Here is a 25620-nt window from a genome sequence, read left to right as displayed (position 1 = left end):
CCTTTATTCTTCTAATTTGCTTATACTATCATCCTTTATGGCTAAATAATGAACCCATTTTGACCTTAAGTGTGGTCAGTGCCTAGTTTCTGCCATAATAATGTCCAGTTTTCCCAGCAGTTTTTGTCAAATAGTGAGTTCTTTTCCCAAAAGCTGGGATCTTTGGGTTTGTCAAACGCTATCATCATTGACTGTTTTGTTCTGTGAGCCCAATCTATTCCATTGATCAACTACTCTATTTCCTAGCCACTACCAAATGGTTTTGATGACCACTTCTTTATAATACAATTTTAAGTCTGATACAGTTAGGCCACCTTCATTTAATTTTTTCCATTAATTCCCTTGAAATTCTTGACCTTCTGTTCTTCCAGATGAACTGTGTTATTATTTTTTCTAGATGTGAAAATAATTTCTTGGGAATTTGATTGGTATGGCACTAAATAAGTACTATTGTCACTTTTATTGTATTCACTAGGCCTACCCATGTGCACTTGATATTTTTCCAATTGATTATATCTTACTTTATTTGTGTGGAAAGTGTGTTGTATCTGTATTCACATAGTTCCTGACTTTGCCTGGGCAGATACTCCCAAATATTTTAAATTATCTGCAGTTATTTTAAATGGAATTTCTCTTTGTATTTCTTGCTGCTGGACTTTTTTGGTAATATATAAAAATGCTGATGATTTATTTGCGTTAATTTTGTATCTTGCAACTTTTGCTAAAGTTGTTAATTGTTTCTTGTAGTTTTTAAGTTGATTTCTCTAGGATTCCCTAAGCATACCATTATATCATCTACAAAGAGTGATAATTTGGTTTCCTGATTACCTACTCTAATTCATTTAACCGCTTTTTCTTCTCTTATTGCCAAAGCTACCATTTCTAATACAATATTGAACAGTAAGCATGACAGTGGGCAACCTTGTTTCACCCCTGATCTTACTGGAAATGGGACTAGTTTATCCCCCTTTCATATGATGCTTACTGATGGTTTTTAATAGATGCTACTCCTCATTTTAAGGAAAACTCCATTTATTCCTATACTCTCTAGTGTTTTTAATAGGAATGGGTATTGGATTTTGTCAAATGTTTTGTTTTTTGTTTTTTTGTTTTTTTGCATCATTGCAGATGATTGAAATAATCATGTGTTTTTTGTTAATTTGGTTATTGATAAACTCAATTATCAACAGTTTTAAAACCTGTTTTCTTATGTGATTTCATTAGGACCACTCTAATATTGAATTCCACACTAGTTGAAGATAGAATGCTAAGATATGCTTTCCAAAACGACCTAATGGGAAGAGTTCTAATAACTCCTGCTACACATGACACAATTATAGAGCTTTAATAAATGCTTCCACATATGGTCCAGTAAGAATAGTTCTAACACCTTCAACATAGGGTCCAGTTAGAACAATCTGAAAACCCGCCTTCTCACATGATGCAATTAGAACCATTCTAATAAATGCTTCTATATTTGTTACAAACAGGAGTTGAGAAGAATTCTCGGGTCTGATTCCACACATGGCATAATCAGAAGAGTTCCAATAGCTGTTCTACATATGGCCCATTTGCTATAGGTCTAAAATCTGCTTCCATACCTGGACAAACTGGATTGGTTCTAACACCAGCTTAGACACATCTCCCAACTTACACCCTGTCACATTTGGAACAGGTCTAAGACTTGTTTCCCAACTGGTCCAACTGGAATATTTCTAATATGTGCTTTCATACATCACCCAAATGCAACATTTTAGTAGGTTCTTCTACAATAGGCCCATTTAGAAAAGTTCTGACATTTCTGATTCTACATATGCCACAATCAGTAAAGTTTTAATACTTGCTTTTACACATGCCCCATATGGAATCAGTGCAATATATAATTCCACATCTGCACAAATTGAACAGTTTTAATATCTGTTTCCACAAATTACCCAACTAGAACCACTCTAACACCTGATTCCAAATTTGGCAAAATGGAACAATTCTAATATCTTTGTCTACATGTGCTCTAGTTAGAATAATTCTAATACATTCTTAAACACATGGTCCAATTAGACCTGCTTCTTCAAATTATCTAAGTAGAACAGTTTTAATATTTGTTTCCCCACTTGTTTCAAAAAGAATAATTCTAATACGTTATTCCACATATGGTCCACCTGGAAGAGTTTAAGATGTTCTTCAACTCATAGGTCAATTAGAACCATTCCACAAACCTACTTCCTCACTTAGGACAGTTTAATATTACATCCTAAGTAAAGGTAAAAAAAAAATAACACATCTAATACATGCTTCCACACATGACCGAAATAGCACACTCATAATAACTGCTTTGACACACAGCCCTAATGGAATAGCTTAAATCTATTTTCTCGCCTGGCCCAATGGAACATTTCTAATATATTCTTCCATAAAAGACACAATTAGAACAGTTACAATATCATTTCCTACACATATCCCTAATGGAAATGTTCTGATACCCTCTTCCACACATGGCCCAATTTACCAGTTCTAATATGTGCTTATCCTCATGGCCCTATTGGAAGACTTCTAATACCTGCTTCCCCACCTGGACAGATTGGATCAATTTTATTTGCATGTATTGCCCAAATGGAGCACTTCTAACACTTTCTTCCACATGTGGTCAAATTGGAACTGTTCTAATACCTTCTCCTATACATAGCTGATCCAAGTGAAATTGTAATATGTTTTAATACTGGCTTCCTCATGTGTCCCAAATGCAATAGTTTTATTACCTGCCTCTATACAAGGTCCAACTGGAACAGTTATACTAACTGCTATCACATAGAGCCCAAGTGGGAATATTTCTAATGTCTATTTGTACCCTGGGCCGAGTCTGAACATTTCCAATAGCTGCTACCACACAGGACATTAGAAAGGTTCTCTTCCGGTTAGAAGCATTCCATTACTTGCTCCCATACCTAGATCACTTACAACAGTTACAATAACCTACCATTCATGGTCCAATTATAACTATTCTAATACCTTCTTCCATAAAACAGCTCCTTCTCATATACTTGCAATCTACTATCATACCCCTTTAAGGCAGGGATGAGGAACCATTTTTTCTGCCAAGGGCCATTTGGATGCTTATAACATCATTTATGGACCATACAAAATTAACAACTTATAGAATTCAAGCAGGGGAGGTTGTTGTACCCAGCTTTCAGTTCATCATTGCCTATGGTTGCCTTAGCAAATTATTTCACTGGCCTCATATGACCAGGGGCTAGATATTCCCTACCTTTGATTGAGGCTTCTTTTGAATAGGTTAAATATACATTATTCCTCTGTCCTTGATAAGAGCAAGCAGAATAGAAACATAAGGCTTATATACATAAGCAATATGGCTCGATGTCTGGATTTGGATACAGCAGACCTAAATTTGAATCCAGGTTAGGCTTGTTCCGCCTTATGAAGCTATATGCAAGTTATTTTCTCTCTTGGGCTTTAGTTTCTATTAATATCAGGAGGTAATTTGAGATGACCCCTGAAGTCTCTTCCGGCACTAAATTGTTATTTCTATAATCTTATAACATGCTTTATAATTATCTATATTTCAAACACTTTGGTATATGTTCATTTCTCAGCATTGGCTGACCTCAAGTGCTTTGGGTTGAATACATATCACACTGGTAAATTCAAGTCATAATGTGCCCTATTTTAAAGCCTATACAACTAATCTGTTGTCAGATGAAAATAATCTGCTGTGTAACATGTAAATATTAAAATTTAACTTTAACAAGTCCAGTCACATTTCTTGGCATTCAGACAAGTCTCTAACATTTTTCATTATTTTCAAAAGAAGGATCAATTTAAGAAATGCAAACCAGTTCCAACTCCAATTCAAGATTTGGCTCTATATCAGAGGAATTTTAATATAATTTTGCTTAAATAATGAACATTGAAGTATTCATTTGATGAATAAGTAAGTTATTATGGTCAAACAGAAACTAGTTTGATGGCTCTGAATCCAAGACTCCGTAAGAATAAGATAAAAAATGACAACGAGGGGAAGAGAAATCCTAATTCCACAGAAGAAGAAAGTCCTCTAAGAGCCAAAAGCTGGTATGAGTACTGATAAAGAGGGGTATGGACAACACAATGCTAGACTTGGAATCAGAAGACCTAGGGTTCAAATCCTGATCACTGGGTCACATTTTGGGAACTGGAAAGCACCTTAGAGGTCATTGAATTCCACCTTTTCTTTTTACAGAAGGGGAAACTAAGGCTCGAGGAAGTTGAGTTACTTGCACAAGGTCTACAGAACTGATTGTACTTAGAGAACTAGTGAGTTCATTGTTGTGGGCCACTTCTCCACAAATAGATCCCAACTCCTCTCCCGCAGTTAGATTGGTTCTTAAACAACAGTCACATTTCCCATTTGGGCCCATGCTGGAAACCTTTTTTGTTTTATAAGAGAGGAAAATTTAAGATTTAACAAGTTAAATCAAAATTCATCACAATTACATTCAGGTGGTACTGTGATGTCTTTAGAGGGAGAGAGAGGGTTCTGTACTCACCAGACATCTTTATGTGTCAGCTGGGGGACTACTTGTTAGATATGGTCATATGTGGGAAGGACAAGATGGGTCTGTGAGCTGCTTTGTGAGTCTGAGATTGTGCCATCTTTAAGAAATTGTACTACATGGCAAGAAACTGGAAACTGAGTGGATGCCCATCAGTGAGGGAATAGTTGAATAAGTTATGATATGTGAATGTTATGGAATATTATTGTTCCAAAAAAATGATCAGCAGGATGATTTCAGAGAAGTTTGGAGAGACTTATATGAACTGATGCTGAGTGAAATGAGCAGAACCAGGAGATCATTGTACATGGCAACAACAAGACTATGCTATGATCGATTCTGATGGATATGACCCTCTTCAACAATGAGATGATTCAGACAAGTTCTAATGGTCTCGTGTTGAAGAGAGCCATCTATACCCAGAAAAAGGACTGTGGGAACTGAATGTGGCTCACAACATAGCATTTTCACTCCTTTTGTTGTTGATTGCTTGCATTTTATTTTCTCTCATTTTTTTTCCTATTTGATTTTTCTTGTGCAACAAGATAATTGTATAAATATGAATGCATATATTGGATTTAACATATATTTCTACCATGTTTAACAACATGGTAGATGCCATTTAGGGGAGGGGATGCAGGAAGAGGTGGGAAATTGGAACAGAAGGTTTTGCAAGGTTTAATGTCGAAGATTGTCCATGCACATGTTTTGAAAAATAAAAAGCTTTAATATAAAAAGAAAAAAATTGTTCTACATTATACTTCATTGATTATGGATCATGTGACACATTGATGAGGCACCGAAATGGGGCTATAACAAAGCAAAGAGCCTTCTATTCATTTCCCTGTGGGCATATGGTATCCTTTTCTCTCTGCCCTCCAAACAGAATATAAGTACTTTTAGGGTATTTCTTAGTGCCCAATTTACATATGGTAGTTGTTTAAAATGTTCATTTATATTTAAATCTGTTATCATATATTAGCACTTGTTTTGACTCCCTGAACACAGCTTTTACAAGTTTAAAGTTTGAAGTAGAGAACAGTATCATTGAGGAGCATTAATTCAACTGTAAATCTTAGCCCTGAAAAGAATGAGGAGGCTTTGCCTCACACTGACCAGTTTTCCACTGCCCCATTACTTGTGTGTGACACCATTCTCCAGCTTTTCTCTATCTAGGAAAGCTCAGTGTTGGCTCTCACATTTTTATGCTTTTACTCACACTGCGTTTCTGTCTTAACAAACAAGGTTTTCAGTAAATAGTCAACTTTCAAATGTCTATCATTAAAGAGAATTCTATTGCATTCCTCATGTAGTATTTACTGTACTTAATATGCATAATAACTAATGGTATATATCACACCTCCCTCACAGATTATAAACTCCCTGACAGCTTTGTACCTCCCTCCAGAAATCTGGCATTGCTCTCTAAACACAGTAGGTGTTTAATAAATGTTTGCTGAATTCAACTGGTTTACTTTTAATAACTGATAATATCAGATTAACAGATGCAATTAACCAAATATTTGTGTTTTTCTCTGTTTCAGTTCATTATGATAAACTAACAATTTTCCACTTGAAAGAATTATAAAGCTTTTTTATGAGACAAAAGAAACTTGATGACTGCTTTGAGGAAACATTCTTTTGATATTTTTATCTTAAAATTATATAACCATAGAATTTTGGAAGCTGGAAGGGATCTCTAGTTCAATCCAATTGTTTGGCAGGTAAGGAAACTGAGACCCAGAGATAGGAAGTCAAATTTTGGGAAGATAGAGGGAATGCTCACTTTATTCTGATATACTCAAAATAAACAATAATTATCAAAACACGATCTTTTTATTTATGGAACTGCATATACCATTAGAACATGATGCAACAGGAATATTATCTTGGTCTATCTGGAGGTACTTGTCCAGCACAGTTGATCTTCCAAGAAGAAATTTAACTTTTCAATACATTGCAGTTGTGCTACCATTCAACTAAAATGTCAATGATCCTGAAGAAACCAAAAGGTATTGCGACGATTCATACTATTAACTCCCAGTTATGGGACTGCAAAGCTCCCATCCATTTTGCTACCTTTCTCTCCTTGGTTGGCTCAAATCTTTTAATTACCACTTGGCTTATGATGGGGTCATGTAATCACACAACCATGGAAATTATCATAAAGGCCAAGCCAAGATACTAAACACATGAAGAGCTAGAAAGATTTTTGATTTTGCATTAGACATGCCCAAAGGATGCAAGCTCAAGAAATGTCTTCTTATTTTTCTAACTGTCTGGTTCAAGCAAATGTTAAAGTAAGTTTCTGTTCCACGTCAATGGGGCATCGGAGGAGAAGTGATGTGAGAGCACTGTTCACCCCCAACCCAAAGGATGAGGGATCTGCTCTGCTCCTGGGCATTTGTTATTGAAGCTGATATAACAGCAGGCAACAGAGGAGAATTCTTTTTCAAGGTCTACAATGATAAAATGAATCGAGTACAGGGAGGAAAATCAGCCACATTGGGCTGCCTTAGTCATGGGGCTTCACTTCCTCACCTAACTTTTAAAAGAAAAATCTTCATTTTTGGCAAACACAGATGCATGCGATTCATTATTAGGCTAGAATCACAACAAAACAAGTTATGTTTATTACTGCAATTCATGTACATATATGTATTAATTGTCCCCCCCCAAGATTATAACAGAAACATTGATCCTGGGATCAGAGGATACCATAGAGGATTAATGTTCCCTTGGTTTTGCTACTCCTCTGAATCCATCATTAATCCCATAATACATCCTACTTAAACAGGTCACTGGTGATAAACGTTAGTGGCACTTAGAGCGGACTAATGCATTTTATCTTCTTTTGGGTGGTTTAAGGAGTATGGCCAAAGCAAACGCTATATCACAAAGAAAAATGACTACTACTACACTTGGCTTTATCACTAAGGAGAGCTATCCTATGCTGTATCCACTTGGAAATTTCCCTTTGGTCCTGTGACTTTGGTGGGGGGCAAAGATTACCATCACCAATGAGCTTATCTATCATTGCCTAGATAATAATGCCACAAGTCACTTTAATCTCAAGATATGCCATTGCCTAAACAAGCAATAGACAAATTAATCTGACAAGCCTTGAAGATCATACAGGCAAAAATACCTAAAGGTTAAAATTCATAATTCAGGGTAATGCTTGCTTTCTATAAAGCCTAATGTGCCAATTTAGACCTCCCTTCTTTAGAGCAGCTCAAGACCCACCTCCTCATGCCCCCACATAAATCAAGTATGCATGAGAAGCAGACTCTAGGGACTAAGCCAGTGAAGAATGATTGGTTCCCTCTGGACCTGGGAAAACTGAACAGAAGCCTGCAGAGATGCCTCCATCAACAAGAGACACTCCCCTTGATGAGCAGGCAGGAGAGTGAAAATGAAGGAAAGAATGGAGCTAAGATTCAGAGACAAAGTACTGGCATTTGTAGTCTTTTTTTTTTATCAGTAAAGCAAAAAGTAAATTCACGATACTCTCAGGGAGTTGTTATAACTTCATCTCGAGGCTGAGTCTTTGCAAAATCAAACATTTGGATTCAAATTTTAAAATGCAATTTTAAAAACATACAGATGTTCAGCATCATGGAGGGAAAAACTCAGTTTTTCATAGTGGTTCTCCTTTGGAGGCTCAGTATTATGTAGTCGCAGAGTCCCGACTTGGAGGGACTCTTTCAACAGTGATAACAGCATAGAGCATTTCTATATTATGCTCCCTTGTGAGATAGGAGAAAAAAAAGCACTGAAAAAGTCACTGTTAAATAACAAAAAGTAACTGAAAGATTTTGAACCTCTCAGTGTTACATTACCTCTGGACAATATCATTTTTCTCAAAGGCTATACTTAAGTTCATAAATTCCACATAGAAAAAATTTATTCCAGGGACGGAAAAAATTCACTTTTAACTATATTCTAAGTAAATCAAATTGGATCTGACCTAGCACTGTTAACAACAACAACAAAAAAAAAAACAACTGGTAAAATAGCAATAGGAAATACTTTTTTTCATTCATTCAAAATACAGGACTACTGCAGATGCTTCCTTCCTAGCATTCCCTGAAAAAGAAACACACAAAAAAACACCCTCAAACACAGTACAGATCCTCCCTGATTTTGTGGTCTCTTCGTCCTGAAATGACTTTGTATTATTCTGCACATCCGTTTATTTACTAATTTGTGTAGCCCAGAGGCAACGTTGCATAGGAGCTGGACAGGCTACACCTGGGCATACTTGTCTGTTCACAAGGCAGACCAGTTGGGTGCCTATGAACTATTTTCCTGGAGAGATCCCAGGAAATGCCCTAAAACTATCAAATGCCAATGAGTTGCCAAGCTGCTTCTGTGGAGGAACATCAGAGGAGTTGGTTGGCCTCTGTTGGTGGAAAAATAACTTATACTGATTTCATCAGTACGGAGTGATTTCCTCACTTCATTTACCAATGCAGATGTTCAAGTTAGTACAAAAAAAATAAGGATTTGGAGTTAAAAGACCATGGTTCAAATTACACCTCCATCACTTACTACTTGCGTGCCTGGGCCTCAGTTTCCTCATCTATAAAATCAAAGGATTGGACTAGATGTCTCTTGTCTCTATGTGAAGGGTCTGAAGGTGTTTGTGCTGATGGGTGGCTGATACCATTAGTCCAAGCGGATGCAGGACATTCAAAGGAGAAGGGAAAGGCAAAACAGACGCTCACCAGGAGGAATGGGGGTTGCTATCTTCCTTCTAACTTGATACAATGTGGAAGGAAAAACAAAGGCTTATTGTGACTTGGATTCTGATGCAAAAGAAAATGTTTCCCACAAGTCCTCAAGTTAAAAAAAAAATACTTCTTTCTACACTCTGATTTTTGCATTTATGTTAACTTTGATAAAGCAATAACGGTATTAAACAAGACTTTGAACAGAAAACCAGTTATTCTGACAAGGTTCTGGAACTGGAATCAGAAAAAAGGGTTAGAGACCAGGCTCAGCTGAGTCACTTAACTCCTCTATGTTTCACATGCTTACATGACCTCCAAAGGTACTTTCTGGCTCTTGGATTCATGATATATATGATCTCTCTTCATTTTTCTTAAGTCATCAGGAAAAATTTTTTATATCTATATATCCAGAATCGCAAAGGAACCCACCAATTCCTTCCAGTGCTCCAGTAACAAGGTTTAGAAAAATACATTTTGATGGGCAACTAGCCTTTTGGTGCTTTTTTTCCAGTATTGGAAAAAAATCCTGAAGACTTCCTTCTCATTGTCCTTTCTGGAGGACCTTATTAAGTCAAAACCAAAATATCAAACCACACTCCCGGCCCAGACTTCTTGTAATCAGTCTTCTATATATTCTGGGAAATTTAACTCACTCATTAGTGTTAATTCTTGCCCTGGGAGCCAAGCTGTCAAGAATGATGATCTAATGAGCCAAACTTACATGGCCCAGTATAGCTAACTGAACCTAGCCACGGTTCACTTTCCTTCTTCTTTTCACCTATCTTCTCGTCATTCATTTATTTGCCATCATTCCTTTCTTGTTTCCCCTCTCTCTCCCTCTCCCTTTCTTCTCCTTTCTCTGTTTCTTCTCCTCCCTCTCCCTCTCCCTCTCCTTCTCTCTCTCTCTCTCTCTCATTCTTAGAGCTGTAATCAAATTAGTTCTACTACTGTAAAGGACATATCACATAACTCTTTATGCTTCCCCTGACCATCCACATGACTTGTCATTGAAAAACAACCTTACCGAGCTACCACTATACTATGTATGCTATCTCCTCCTATTAGAGTTTAAGCTTCTTAAAGGCAGAGACTTCATATTTATATCATCAACCCTTAGCCTAGTGCCTAGCATACAATCAATACTTACTACATATTTTTCTTTTATTCCTTCATTCATCAGTGCAATGAGAAGGAAACCAAAGTCATACTTGCATGGCTAGGAGGGGTCTCCAAGAAATGTTAAATCTCCTCACTTTATAGAGGGGAGAAATTGAGGCCAAGGGAAAGAATATGTTTGCACAGGATTCAAACTCACTTTTCCTGTTTCCTAGTACAGAGAAAAACCATCTATTTATGGGGTTTAAGACATACTATTTTCAAATAGTCACCCTCACCCAATACCATCTCCCACAACCATTTTCATCAGTGGATATACAAACAACTGCACTCTCACTTCTGTCACATTCTTCACTGGGTTGCCAGTGAATATTTAGAAATTTTAAATTGTGGCATGAAATGCAAAAAAAAAGTTGGTTGAAAAGCAAAGATAAACAGACAAGAAAGTAATGAAATAAGGAAATGCTTAGCTTTTAAGAAAGAAAAAAAGAACGTTGTGCATGGCCTTAGGAACTATGAATACCAAAAAATATCACCTTTTTTATTTCTAAACATGTCCCTTTATTACTCATATCAGTGGTCACTGACATTACAAGATATCAAGCTGGTCTGAAAAAAAGGAATATTGTTGTCAAAGACAGTCTGGGATTGGGCAGCTGCAAGCTCCCAGTAATCATTACAGCTTGTACAGGCTGTACTTATGGAAGGATAAAAAGCCAGCTCAAAGCACAGGCCTTGGAGAACAAGGGCTACTTGTTCAATGTTTTCTTATCATCTTTGGGTTTGAAGCACAAACATATTTTACCAAATGAAAAAACACCTCAAGTCAGATCATATTCAATGTTGCAAAATTTTTACAATGTCAGCTCACGCAGGGATCTTTGCAACCTTTTGTTTCAACTCTATCATTTTACAGAAGAGGAAAAGTAAAGCCCAGGAAAGACGAATGGGGGTTGAGGAGGAAATGGGGACACCCCGGTCCAACGGAAAGCTAAGTTTGGAGACACTGAACCCAAGTTTGAAGTATAATTCTGTCACCACCTATGTAAAAAGAAAAAAAAAAACCTCACTTCTCTCTTGGCTTTAATCTGCCCTTCCATTCAATGTGGGTGTTAGACTAAATGATTGTTTAAAAAGCTCAGAGTTTTATAATTCTATGAGCCTCAGTTACTTTGCAAAGATCAAGTTACTGGTACAGATAAAACTAGAACCAATGTCTTCTCGTACTTAAATCAGCATTCTTCCTGCTTAAAAGAGATGGAAAAATCTGAAAAACTTGAAAAAACAACTTTCATTTGCATTATTTTAGCAGGGATTTCCCCTACACTCTCTCACCCTCTAGACTAGTCACTCTCAAACCACATTAGCCCAGCAAAACAGCCCCCTACTCTGCTGCCACTTAGGTCTGCAACAATCAACAATGACACTGATGGGAAGCCCAGTGTTATTCCGGATGAGACACCAGCCAGAAATAGATGGACGGGAATTGTGGCATTCAACACTGTAATGCATGGACCATGCTTTTAGAGTCATTGCCAATGGCTAGTCCAACCTTGGAAGAAGAGAGGTATGAGGTATTGAGGAGGAGAGAATTCAGAGTGAAATTACAGTAGTTTATCCTCATTTAATTCCTCATCCTTTCTTAGTACCTTGCTCAAACTTCTTTCCCTCACTCTAAGTTCCCATTCTCTGTTCACTCATAACTTGCGCCCAAGGAAAAAGCCATTAGAATAACTCATACTGCAGTACTATGGACTAATCAAAAGTACTACATTTGGAGTCCAATGATGTAGATTCAAATTTTATCTCAATGGCCTTGAGAAAATCATTTCCTATGAGATAATAGGCTCGGATTTCCTATTAAGATGGCTGCCTAAACCAGAGGCCAACTACCCAGCTTCAATGAGAAGCTACATTAAATGGTTTCTTCCACATCACAATAGGAAAAAAAATTAACCAGAAGCACAAAGCAAAAGGAAAGTGGGCTCTCAAGGCAAAGGAGCACAGAGACTACAGTGACATGCTTAGCATGCAAGGCACTATGTCTAGAAGGCAGCAAGGGTAGAGGGCTCCCCCTGAGAAAGTCCTAGAGTAGTGACCTTGAAAGCCTCAGAACTAAATACAGTGGTACCAGCCAGAATGGGGCCAAAGAACTTGGCACTGGACAGCTCAAGTCCAGAGGTATTAAGGTCTCTATCAGAGGACCCAGGGCAAGACCAAACAAGACTGACTGCCTTACTCGAAAGTACAGCAGGGGGTAAAGCCTGGTCCGGGCACAGAGTCCCAATTCAGAAACTAAAGCTGGAGACAGTAGATCAAAGAAAACACTAACCAGCATTAAAAATTAATGCAAATCTAACTCCATAACAACTGTAAGCAGAGACAGAAAGGGGGAAAATGGATTTTCCACAAGGACTACATGAAGACTAGAAGAAATGCAACTAGAGACTTTTTAAAAAAGAGATAAAAGCTCCAGAGGCAAGAAATGGAAGGAGGACAAGTAGTTTAGGAGACAAAGGGGCAAACCTTCCAAAATGGACTCCCTGAAAACTAGAAAACATTTCCACAAGACACTATGAAATATTAGAACAAAATCAAATGACTGAAAAAAATTGAACAAAATGTAAGAAATATGTTATAAAAAAACTGACCTGGAAACAGGTCAAAAAGAGCTAATTTAAAAATAGCAACTCTGAAAATCATAATTTTTTTAAAAGAAATTCTGAAATGTTTATGTTTCTTAGTAACAGAGGACCAAATAAAGACAGAAAGAAGCCAATTATCTCCTAAAGGGAATCCCCAAAGGAAAAGTCCCAGGAATGTCATAGCCAAAATACACGGCTTCCAGGTTAAAACATTTAAATTTCAATTCTCCAGAAAGAAACATTTCTAGTATGAAAGAACCATAGCTGATATTACACAAGACCTAGCAACTTTTACTAAAATACAAAGGAGACCTTGGAACATAAGGCAAAAAAAGAGGCTTATAAACAAGAATACCTTATCCTACAAAGCTGAATGGAACCTTGAATATGAAAATAAAAAACTAATATTCTAATGTGGGAAGAAGAAACAAGGGTCCCTTCAGAATCCAGATGTCTTCAAAAGGTATTGAGGTCCTGGGAGTAGATTCACTCTTCTGACATTTTAAAGAGAAGAAAAAAAAGGAAGGTGAAAATAGGAATATATTAGAATAAAAAGATGATAGAATTTATCATTTCTCATAATTAGAGTGTTTGAGGAACAAGATATGCAAGCATGAAAGAAGATGTACAGGCACGGTCATGAAATGAATCTCATGCTTATCTGAAATGGACAAAGGGAGTTGAACAAACATACTCTGTGGTTCAGAAATACATCATATTAGACAGGTAAACAAGCAGGGGGATGGGGATAAAGTTAAGAGGGAGAACAACAGAGTGAAAGAATAGTCACAAGTAAAACAAATGTGGCTGAAGGGGGAATTAAAAGGTTGGGGTGGGGCTGAATAAGAAGGAAATAAAATAAAAGAACTAGAATCCAAGGCAGGGCACCACAAATTATGGCAGAAAAGATAAATTTTGCCAGCAACTTGATTTTGTACTTTGGTCTACAAGCTAAGAACGCTTTTTAAAATTTTAGATAAAGTTTTGTTATATTAAAAAAATTATATTTAAAAAATGTAAAAACTTCTCTTAGCTCGCTCAGAACTCCTGAAAGTGGGTCCCCCTTAGACAACCGAGGAGCGTCTGAACAAATTGTGGCCTATGACGGATGCAATATAATATCGTGGTGTACTAAGAAATGGCAAAAAAGATGATGTCATAGAATTCTGAGTAATAGAAACAGATACAGAATGAAGTGAGCAGAAGCAGAGCAACTTATGTAAGGACAAAGACATTTCAAAGGAAAACAATTTTGAAAGACTTAAATACGATGATGGTTACAATGAGCCAACTTACCACCAAAGCACCAGAGTATAGTGAATAAATGGACAAAAATACAGGGGAAAAGCACATTTTCAGATATGGCTACTATGTAGATTTGTTTTGCTTGACTGTATTTTTATCAAGATTTTTTTCTCTTCCATTCTCTTTGTTAATTGGGAGGGGGAAGAATAGTGATTACCAAAAAAATTCAAATCCAACAGGGTAAAACTCAACAGTTAACATTTTTAAAATATAGAAGAGAAGGAAGCTCAGAAAAGCAGAGGAGCTTTGAAATGAAATGTATCATATAGATCATAAAGCAAGCATTATAAATGAAAATTCACAATTTTGTATACTTTTTGTGCTCTGCTGTGTGTAAATACTTTTTAATATTTAATTCCATAATTAAAAATTAAAATTGAAAAAGATTTATGGGTAAAAGAGAAAATAGAGAAGTTTAAGAGAAATTGGAAGATAGCTGTTTTAAAGCTAGAGATTTTGCAGAGGTTAACCTGCAGAGGTTATCTTATACACCCACCTCATTTTACTGAAGAGGAAACTGAGGTTTAGAGAGGGCAAGCGACTTGAACCCAAGCCACATATTTTACAAAGAGCAAAGCCTGTATTTGAAATCCCATGTTCTTTTGACTGTTCTAACTTGCTTTACCCCCACTTTTCACCTCACCTCACCTTCCTTATTTGTAAAAACAACTCTGCTTCGAGGATCCTATTACCCACTCTTAGAGTTATTTGCACTTTAATAGGCTAACTTCTTATAGGCCTCCTGTGGTACTCTCCCAGTGACCCAGTAGGTGGTTGCCTACATGGAATAATTTGAGGGGTGATAGACAGAGCCCACTACACAAAACTATCCCCTCAAACACCTGAAAAGCTACCATTTGACATCCATTCTTTGGGGTCCAGGCGACCTTTTGACCATCCAGAGCTCCCCATTGGAATGTAAATCTCTCTTGAAAGGGTAACACCTTGGCTTATTATCAAGTGACATTTCAGGGGAAATAAACTGCTCTGTAATTAAAAACAACCTCCTCGGGTTCCTCATACCCCAACTTTCAATAGCACATAGGATTTGGGGAGGGCAGCTCTGAGCAGGTAAAGAAAGCCAAGATCCAACTTTGCTCAGAACTGACTCTAGCTATGGAGAAAGCTTCTACCTTCTCAGTTGCCATGGAGATCATCCTTAGGAACCATACATGCTTCAGAGGGCTGTCAGGAAGGGCTTTACTAAATCTCCTGACACACTCAACTTGCATATTCAGAAAGTGAATACTGGGGGGAGGGAGGGGACGAATCCCAAAACCCTTGCCCAAGAGCTTGAGTTTGTCTCCCTGACTCCTTCCAGCTCGACTTCCTCTGCTAACTCCTTTGTTCTCTTCCTGGAGGACCCGAATCTCCAATAAACAGCACATGAGTTTGCTGACACAAAGTAGAAACTTGTGGTGTTCAAAAGTTCATGTTATGAAAGGATGTTAATGCGATAAGAAGAGGTGGGTAGATCACGTGGTGAGCTCTATAGTCATCCCTGGCCCACTTTCCTCCCTGAGGAAATTAATTGTACAAATATCACTTCTGCACACATATTCTCTCTCTGTCCCTGTCTCTCTTTCACATACACATAAACACACACAAACACATACAGCTTCCTCTTCCGACGTTAAAAGAATATTAGGGAGCAAAGACCTTTTCCATGATTACCCCCAGTCATATAGGAAGGAGAAAGGGGTGATAGGACTGGTAAGACACGACACTGAATAATAATGGACATTTAAAGCTAACATTTTAAGGTTTGTAAGGTACTTTACCTCTACGTGCTCAGTTAAGATACAGGCACCGGATGAGGTAGCTACAATAGGAATTATCCCCATTTTACAGATGAGGATTATATATATATATATATATATATCATATAGAAAGGTAAAGTGTCTCGCCCACAGTCACACAGGTAGTAAGTATTACACAGATAGATAGCAAGTACTGGAGCAGGTATCCGAACTCAGGTCTTTCTTACCTGGCTGCCTCACTAATGAATTCTCAGACCCAAGCCAGGAGTAAGGAATAAGGACTGAGCGGTTCAAAGCTTGAAGGCTTTTCCCAAGACTATCCAGAAATCAACTGGATTTTGACCAAGTGTCTAGGAAGAGCCCTAAAGGCAGTGTTCCCCAGGAGTAAATCACTTGCATTAAGCTTGACTATTTCTAATTTCTTCCTATATGAGTAACCCAGCTCTCTGGGAGCTACTTCCCTTCAGAAGTCCATCTATGTCCAAGGTTATTGGGCTGTGTTCCTGGCTCCCCGTGGGCCCTCTTGGTGGCTCCTCTCCTTTTCACCGAGTTTCCCTAACGGTAACCTGCATGTAGTAATATCGTCCCCACACTCTGTCCAGGATGATTTTTCAGCATCATCCATGAGCTATAACAGATAACAAGCTAGATTTAGAATCAGGACAACGTGGCTTCAAATCCGAACTTTTGGCACTGGCTGGCTATGTGTCTCTGGACAAGTCATTTCATCTCTGAGCTCTGGTCTCTGCGTTTAAAAAATGGGAATCATATGATCTGTGCTACCGACCTCAGATGGTTGGAGTGAGGCAGAAATGAGATGAGCTCTGTGGGGGCACTTTGCCCACTTTACGACCCTCTATAAATGTCAGCTCTAATGATTACAATGAAGGCTCGGATGGCGTTTTGAGGTTATCCATCATTCCTGGTCTGCAGAAACGGCCTTCCGTCCGTGTGGCTATGACAATGGCATTAAACGGGAATTTTTTCAAAAAGAATCTTAACGGGACTTCCTGGGAATCCCAAGACCAATGAGCTAGACAGCCTCCTGCAACAGCTGCCCACATTTCTGCTTTCAAGTTTAAGAGAAAGGCACCCACCCCCAAACCTCGGGCTCGAGAACTCCCATTTCCCTAACGCTTTAAGGTTTGCAAAGCTTTTCCTTCACCTACCACCTTCAGCAAGGAGAAAGGACAGCTATGATTATTCTTCTTTTGCAGCTGAGCAGATTCAGGCTCAAGCTTCCCTCAGACCCCACATGCAAAATTCGGTTCTTTAGCCCTCCATCCTTAACCCCCAGAATCCTCAGGTGAGCTCTTTAGAGATTTCCCTGAGGTCCCATTCACCCCGACAGGAATCAAAAAAATAATAATAATAATAAAATAAAATAAAATAAAAAAAGGGGAAATCCCAAATTGAAGGAAAAAAAAAAACCCAAAGTGTTCCTTTTAGGACTTGGGGACTGGAGCCTGGTAAGGGATTCTCGGGCAAGTCAAAGAAAGCTGCATCTCAAAGTGTTGTTGCTGTCTTTACTGGGCTCCTTTTCCCCACCTTAGCTGGCCACCTCACAGCAGTGCGAATTGCCTAAAACATGTCAACAGACTAGCCCGCGGAGAGCCCCTCCCCCAGCCCCTAATTTCTACAAGCCCTATTTGCACAAGGTGCTTGTTCGGCTTCTAAAACAGATGTCCTTGGACTTCCCATGAAATGACTGTTATGACTGCTATGTGGAATTTCAGTTCTGGGGAGGTTGGTTTTTTTGTGTTTTGGTTTTTTTTTTGTTTTTTTTTTTTAAGAATATTTCAAAGTATATGGATGACTGGAAGCCCCTATTGCTCAACACAAAAGGATCCGCAGGGAAATGACAACCACGATCATTCCAATAAGGATTTCTTTCGAAGCACTTCCACAAAATGCTCTGGGACTCTTCCTAACAAGAGTTTGGTAAAGCTCCAAAAGCCAGCCCCGAACTGGAAACCTACCCCATACCGAGAGGGAATACGGGGAGTACTCAGAGCAGGCCTGGGGGCTGGGGAAATCACACAGCAAAGCTGGGGGAAGGGAGGAGGGTCGATCTGACAGTTTAGATAGGGATTTATTTGCCCCTTCATCTAATTGTCTGCAGGGCACGGGCTCCGGTGGGCTGGGATATGCTAAGGCAGCTTTCTCGGGCAGCTGGCTTATGGAGCACCTTGGCCGGTCACATCCATAAGCATCATAAAGAGCTTCAATATTCACTGACTTGTTATCTAACCACTTTTGAGGTAGTTCAACCTCTCTTTCTTTTCCCCCTTTTCCCCTGTTCCCATTTTGTGTGGTCACACTAAGTATCAACACCAGAGGAATGGCATTAGAAATTAAATCTAAAATAACCACACACACACACACACACACGCTTCCACTTGCACTATTTGCTACTAGTTTAATACAAAGGGTGGTTCCAGGGGGCCCTGACACGACCTCCCAAAATGCACCTAAAACATACTTTTAGCTCTCGGTGGGTGCCCCCTGCCCAAAACATTTTCTAACGCCACAGCCACCCTCTCCCTCCCCATACAAATACCACAAACACACACACACACACACACACACACACACACACACACACACCCCTTTCAGTACTCACCTGTCATCCATCTCATTAGCTGTGTTCAGCAACTCAAACATCTTCGGAAAATTCAAGTGTCCTGGGTAGGCTGTGGAACAGCCAGGCAAACCTTCCAAATCCTGAGAGATTTTAGCCAGGTCTACTAAGAGATCTCCTCCAAAGCTATAGTGGAGTAGATGGAGGAAAGGAAACTGCCTTCCTTCCTCTGAGCAGTCTGCGGACATTCCTGACTGAAAGTCCTCTGCCCCGGGGGTCTGGAGAAGTCTGTAACTGCACCGGGCTATATTTATACTGGGGGGAATTCCTGCATGCTGTCAATCAGCCACCTCCAGCACAGCCGGCTGACCAATGAGGAGCCAGGGAGGAGGGGGCAAGCTAGGGCCAAGGCTCACACTGAAGCTTGGATTTCGGCAGAGAAGCCCTCCTGACTGGCAAGCTCCCCGGTGGGGTGTGATCCAGAGTGGGGCCCGAAGCTCAGGCAGAGAACCCTGAACTCCGAACCAAAGAAATTACCCCCCAAAGGAAAGCAGCCTCCATCTAGTATCTAATCAATGCTCCTTTTTTTTTAATTTTTTGGTTAAGTGAATGAAATAAAAGGCAAACACAGACAATTTTCAAAATTAAACTTACTGGCCCTCCAGTCTGTCCCATAGCAAAGTAGGATCTATTGTTGTCCTAAGAGCATATGTTAGTCGATTAATAATCATCATCATCCTAACTCAAAAGGTCCAGAGCACTTAAGAGATACTATCTCATTTGGAAATTGAACACATATACACACACAAACACAAACTCTTCCACTTGTGCTGAAGAGAAAAATATACAGTTCAATTCTGCATAGCAAGATATTAAAGGAGAAAGAGATTTCTTCCTAAAAAGAATGAATTTTGTCTTCTTCTCAAAGGATCAGCCATGTAATATCGCGAAATGATAGTGAGTACTGGGAAAGGATCATCCATCCACAATACTGTTTATGTCTCTCTGTGTTTCACTTGTGGCACAAATGTCTTCTGTGTTCATTCTGTCACGGCAAGCAACAATTTTAAATAGAAAGCCTTGTAATGTCATTCAGAGCAACCTTGCTGGAGCTACTGGAGCCTTCTAATAACTGTTACAGCATCTTGGGGGATTGCTAGTTTGCACAGACAACGATGCCAATTTCATCTTCCAGAGGTACACAATACACATTTTATAAGGAGGAAGCAGAAGATAGATAACAGTGAATTCAAGTCAAATTCTTCGCTCCTGTCTCGGAAACCGCTTTCCCTTTTGTCTCGACTCTGCTAAATTGTGTCCTTGTTACTTTGATTCCCCGTTTCGCTATAAAAAGGACAAGTAGATGGCAAGCCTCCCAAAAGAATACAAAAAGGATGGGGGACCCAAGGAAACGCTGCCGAATGCAATAGTGAAATTCCAGGGAGTTTCTTAAGCACATACTGGAAGTTCAGTTAAGCATAATTACTGGAAGAAGCATAAGGCAGTTTCTTTTCTTTTTTATTTGTTTGTTTGTTTGTTTTTTTGACTCTTGAAGAAAAATGTCAACATTTCGACCCCTCTCTTGGGATATACCTTGACAACTGTGAATGAATCATCACATGAAGAGGGAAAAAAAATACTCTGAAGTTAGACTTAGACAGTGCCAAACATCTGGGTGAAAATGGAAAACATTTGTCAAACCAACTGATATCTCCAGACACTTTGATCCGAATGTGGGCCAGTGGGAAGATCCGTCCCTATACCTGTTCTAAGGCCAAAATAAAAACTCCATTATTAAGTGTGAATATTGGGGAGGGGGAAGGAGTGAATGGTATGTTCAGTATGCAAGAGGCATTCAAAGACATTTGCTGCGATGGATATTTTTAAACTCTTTCTAGCCATACATAGAATGCAGAAATTAACAAAAGAATGTCTTAATTGGGCCTATTTTATACACAAAGGAATAATGGGCTAAATGGGTTGGAATGAATGCCATATTTATCCTTCATGGGAGGAAAGACATCATGATTCACAGACAGTAAAGCCAAGAGCATCTAACATTTTACTCACGAGTAGAATAAATCTATGGCTTTTCATAATATTAGGCTTTTTTCCCCTTAGATGCTCCTAATGGCACAAATAGAAAAGAGGTGAAGAAAAGTGAACTGCTCCTGCCCCACGTGGTCCTTCTTTTATGGAGATTATGAAACAAAGCAGAGATCACGGTTCAACACCGTCATCCTCTCTCGACTTCCAACCTTCCAAAATGCCCATCGATATGGGACAAACGTTCACTTCCCCAAACGCTTAACTGCCCGGCCACTTCCTCCACGCAAGGCATTTGTTGTGAGCGATAACCCCGAGAATTCAGAATAAGAACAACAAGTATCGGGCTTCGAATGTCAATCGTGTAGCCTATCTGCCTTCCTAGCCCACCCCCACCCCCACTTTGGCTTAGGTGAAATCTCCAATCGAGACTCTTTTCTTCCCTAGTGTTCCCTTGTGTGTGCCAAGCGTCGGTGAAGGGAGGCAGCTCAGAGCAGCACTGGGTGGCAAAGGGAAGCCGCTGTTCTGATTAAACATTTTCTGCAGATAATCAAGAAATGACTACGGAACATTTGGAACTGCTCAAAAGAAGTGTCAAATACCGAGATAGCTATCCAATTAAACCAGGGCGAAGAAAGGGACTCTTGTGTCTGGGGAAGAAAGGAAGGGGGATTCCCGGCAGGGGTGGGGGTGTGGAGAGAAAATCACTCAGAAGAAGAAAGCAGGGCTCATCTTCCCTCTATCCTCGCAGGATCTTTGGTTGGGGGAAAAGCGTTTTGTGTTTTAGTGTGTTTGCCTGACAGAAGACTAAGAGCAACAAAGAACGTGAGGAAAAACAGAAGTTGGGCTGAGTGAGTCACTGGATTATGCAGAGTCTGTGAGCTGACGTCTCTCTGAGTCCTGCCAGGTAGATTGGATTTGCAATTGGATGAAAACTAAGGAGTCTTGGCAGTTGTCACTCTACCGAGCTGAGAATCACTTCAGGCTCTGGGAGCAAAGTTTAGCTCGTTTTCTTCATTCGCCTCCTCCCACTGGATTCAGCAAGGACGCGAAGATATAGCTCCTGCTGAAAAGCAGGGAGTTGGGTTTCCTCTCTGGCTCGGCGTGAGCTATGATGGAAGAAAGAAATTTACAGATGCGAGCACCTCCCCCTTCCCCCAATTCCAGTTCAGGTTCACGCCGCTTTACGCAACAGCTGTGTTCCTCTGAAGTTGCACACAGATCAATTCTTTCCCTTCCAACTCAAAGCCGATTTCCCCATTGATTCACAGGATTTTCTTATTTATCACTGTCCATTTCATTATCCAGAAAACGGGGAATCATAAATTTGCAGTCCCTACCTCCCGGAGTTGTGATCAAAGCTCTCTGTAAACCGTAAAGCTATAGAAATGCGAGCTGTTAATGGCTATTACAGAGGTGTGCTATCATCGATTCCAAATAATCTTGCACTGGACGTTCCAAGTTTTAGAGCCTAGCTAGACTTTCTGTTTAAAGGAATCGAGAAATTACAAATTCACTTTCAAGAACCAAGTCCTAGCTTTAATCCAACAGTCACTCCCAATGCCAGGGCCCCGAATCTACTGTCATTTAGCCTGCCCGGGCAGATGGTGAAGCTTTCCCTCCACTTGTGCATCTCTCAGTCCCCGTTGCCCATTGTGTTTTTCTCTAGTTAAAAAAAAAATAAAAAAGCCTAGGGCAGAGGGGTCTCTTTCGCCTTGTCAAATAAGGTCAAGCCTTAGGCATTCAATTTAATATTCATTTTCCCCAGATCAGGCGATTCTTTGCTAGGAGAGCATCTGGTTCCATTTGAATTTATTTTATATTCTTTCCACATATCCCCTCACAAATCCCACATCACTGACTGCAACAAGGGATCCATTTTTTAAGATGCTTCCCACCAAGGCCTCCCTTTGGGTGCCTGCAAGATTTTGCACCTGCAATTGGCTAACGGCCAGCACAAAAGGCCACTTGAGCCTTCCAAATGAAGGACTGGCCGATAAGTGGGGGACTGCAATGATAAGTGAAAGGCTGAATTCACACTTCTGTTTTCCACGTCCTAATATACTGGGGGAGGCGAAGTGTGGACAGACCTTAATGGAGGCAAATATGCTTCTTCAGCAGGAATGCTGAGCAGCTTGCTAAGTGCCTCTCCAATTTAGCAACAGAGCGAAAGACATTCTTCAAACCTGTGATGTGGTCATTGTTGGGCCTTCAAAAGAAGGCCCTGTCACATCTATAGTGCTTGTTTAGGAACCTCAGAGGAAGATGCCCCCTCTTCCAGCCTTCCCTTGCCATGGCTGTTGCCAAGGGTGGATCTCAAAGCCCGACTCCAAAATGGCCTTCCTCACCAAGGCCGGGGTTTTTCCAAGGCAACTCCAGCGGCCTTAGAATTGGCAACACTGTTTATATATGTGTTTTCTTCTGTTATCAAGCAGAAACTCAACTGCCTAGCATGTGGATCCATTCGCAGTCTATCAGACTGCCTTAACTCAAATGATGTTTGTACCTGGAGAATAATATATGGGCAAATACAATTTTAAAATCAGTTGATATCCTCAGACGCAGTACCACTCTTTGGGTTTGTTTTGTTGATAGTCTACCCCAGCGGGTTTCTTTTACACAGTAAATATATCATTCTTCTAGTTTGCATCTTCTGGGGTAACATGGTGTCTATTTGACATTTTCCGTGAAATGAGACCTAAGAAGGCTTCCTGTTTCGTTCTCTTTTGGCAATGTAACCAACAATGTGGGAGGGTGGGTGGGGGGAGAATGTACACCCGCAGCTCAAAAATTAGCCCTTGTTCATTTGTCTCAGGAAAGCAGGCTCTCCTTCGACATTTGAAGTGAGCTACGCAAAACATCACAAAAGCTTTCCTTAGAAATCTATTCTTTCCAAAGCAAGGGCTTCTTTTTGTTTGCTTTTTTAAATTAAAAATTGTTATTCTGAGCTTGACAAGCACCAAAAATTATGAGCGTTTACACATAAAAGATCAGAAAAAGTTTTTTAATGATACTATCAATCTCGACCACACATAACTTGATTTTCTTTCAATTTGGTATTTGCTGTTTGCTTACTTAATATTATCCCTCAACACCCCTCCATGTCCCTCAATTCTCCCCCCACATGTCTGAAATGAAAACTCACTCTTAAAATAAATTAGCTAAATCAATCCAAACAAACCCACATATACATGTCGGAAAATATCTACCTCATTCTGCATCACTAGTCTACCAGCTCTTCTGCCAAGAGTAGAGAAATATGCTATAGTCGTTGCTCTGGAGTCCTAATTGATTGTTACATTGATCAGAGCTCACGGTGATTCATGTGTATTTTACTTTACCATGTTGTACTAGGGTATAAATCATTTTCCTAGCTCTGTCTACATCACTGGATCAATTCATATACAGGTCTTTAGATGTTTCTCTAAATCTGTACCTTTCCAGCCTTATGACATGATGAAATCCCATTATAATCACATACCATGATTCGTTCTGTCATTCCCCAATTGTTGGACCTTCCTTTAGTTTCTGGTTCTTAGCTACCACAAAAAATGCTATAAACATTGTGGCACATTTCGGTTCTTTCCTTCTTTCTTAGATGTAGCAAGGATATAAGCTTGGCAATGGTCAAAGGGGATGAAGAGTATAGAGACTCTTGGGCATAGTTCTAAATTGCTCTCCAAAACAGTCAGACCACTACAAAGCAACATCAACAATTCATTAGTTTGCCTATCCTCCTATAATCTCTACAATAAATGTAATTTTCTATTTTTTGTCATCTTTGCTAGTCTGACCAATATAAGGTAGAAACTGAGGATTATTTACTTTGCATTTCTTTTATCTTTAATGATCTGGAGACTTTTTTCACTTCTCTTCTGATTTTTGTTTTTTTCCTTTGGAGAACTGTCTCTTCATATCCTTTAGCCATTTCTCTGCCAGGGAGATATTGTGAATAACAGATTTTTATCAGAAAAAATATGGTTCAAAGATTTTTTTCCCAATTAATTATTTTGGGGCTCATTTTAAAAGTACTGATTTCTTTGGGTACGACAATTTCCATTTTCCATGCTGAAAATGACCATGTTATTTCCTCTGATTCTTTCAATCACTTTTCAGATCAATAATTCTTTATTCATAATTGTGAAAATCTTCTACTGATCTTCTGATCTGTTCATCACATAATATTTTCTAAGCCATGTATACATATAGAGATTATAATGGTATATTTTATAGGATGCTGATCTAAATACAATTTTTTTTTTACTACACTGTTTTCCAAATTTTTCCAGTAACATTTGTTGAATAGTCCTTTCTCCAGTGATTGTGCTCTTCAGGTTTATCAAACATCATGCTATCTTGCTGACTTCTCTGTTTTGTTCCTAATCCATTCAACTGATAAACTTTTCTATTTTTTAAACATAGTTCTAAATAGTTTTTTTTTAATGATTACTGTTTTGTATTATAGTTTGAAATCTAATGTTGGTAAGCCACTTTTTTCATTAATTTTCAAGATTCTTAGACATGTACTATCTGAGATGAATTTTTTTTTTTTTTTTTTTTAGCTCTATAAATTAGCCCTTTGGTAATTTGATATCACACCAAATAAGTAAATTAATTTTTATGGTTTTCAGTTTAATTATATTGTCATTGTCCAAATATGAATAATTAACACTGCTCTAATTATTTAGGTCTGTCTATTTACATAAGGAACATTTTGTAGTTTTATTCAAGTAAGTCTTATATTTACCTTGGTAAGAGAACTAAAAATATTCTTTATACATGCTGTAGTTATACTGCTAGATTTTTTCTTGCATTGGTAACACACAAGAAGGTTGATGATCAGCATGAGTTGGTTTATTAACTTGATACTTTACTAAAGTT

General features: G+C 38.9%; 1 protein-coding gene across 5 annotated transcripts in view; it reads right to left on the bottom strand.

The window, feature by feature from the left end:
- Positions 1-25620, bottom strand: part of AFF2 (AF4/FMR2 family member 2) — a 559096-nt gene that overhangs the window by 365688 nt on the left and 167788 nt on the right. For 2 of the 5 annotated variants that reach the window (XM_031945002.1, XM_023506974.2), the window contains exon 1: positions 18736-21110. The exons of 1 other annotated variant lie outside the window; for it this stretch is intronic. In XM_031945002.1, coding sequence (XP_031800862.1) covers positions 18736-18941 — 206 coding nt within the window. In that variant the 5' untranslated portion in view covers positions 18942-21110. Of the gene's footprint in view, positions 1-18735; positions 21111-25620 lie in introns of those variants that run through there. 2 more of the 5 variants (XM_031945004.1, XM_031945003.1) reach the window with 1 other exon arrangement.

The sequence above is a fragment of the Sarcophilus harrisii genome, chromosome X, assembly GCF_902635505.1.
Source record: "Sarcophilus harrisii chromosome X, mSarHar1.11, whole genome shotgun sequence".
Classification (NCBI taxonomy): Eukaryota; Metazoa; Chordata; class Mammalia; order Dasyuromorphia; family Dasyuridae; genus Sarcophilus; species Sarcophilus harrisii.
Note: the sequence above shows the minus strand (reverse complement) of the source record. Positions and strands in the feature narration are given on the sequence as shown.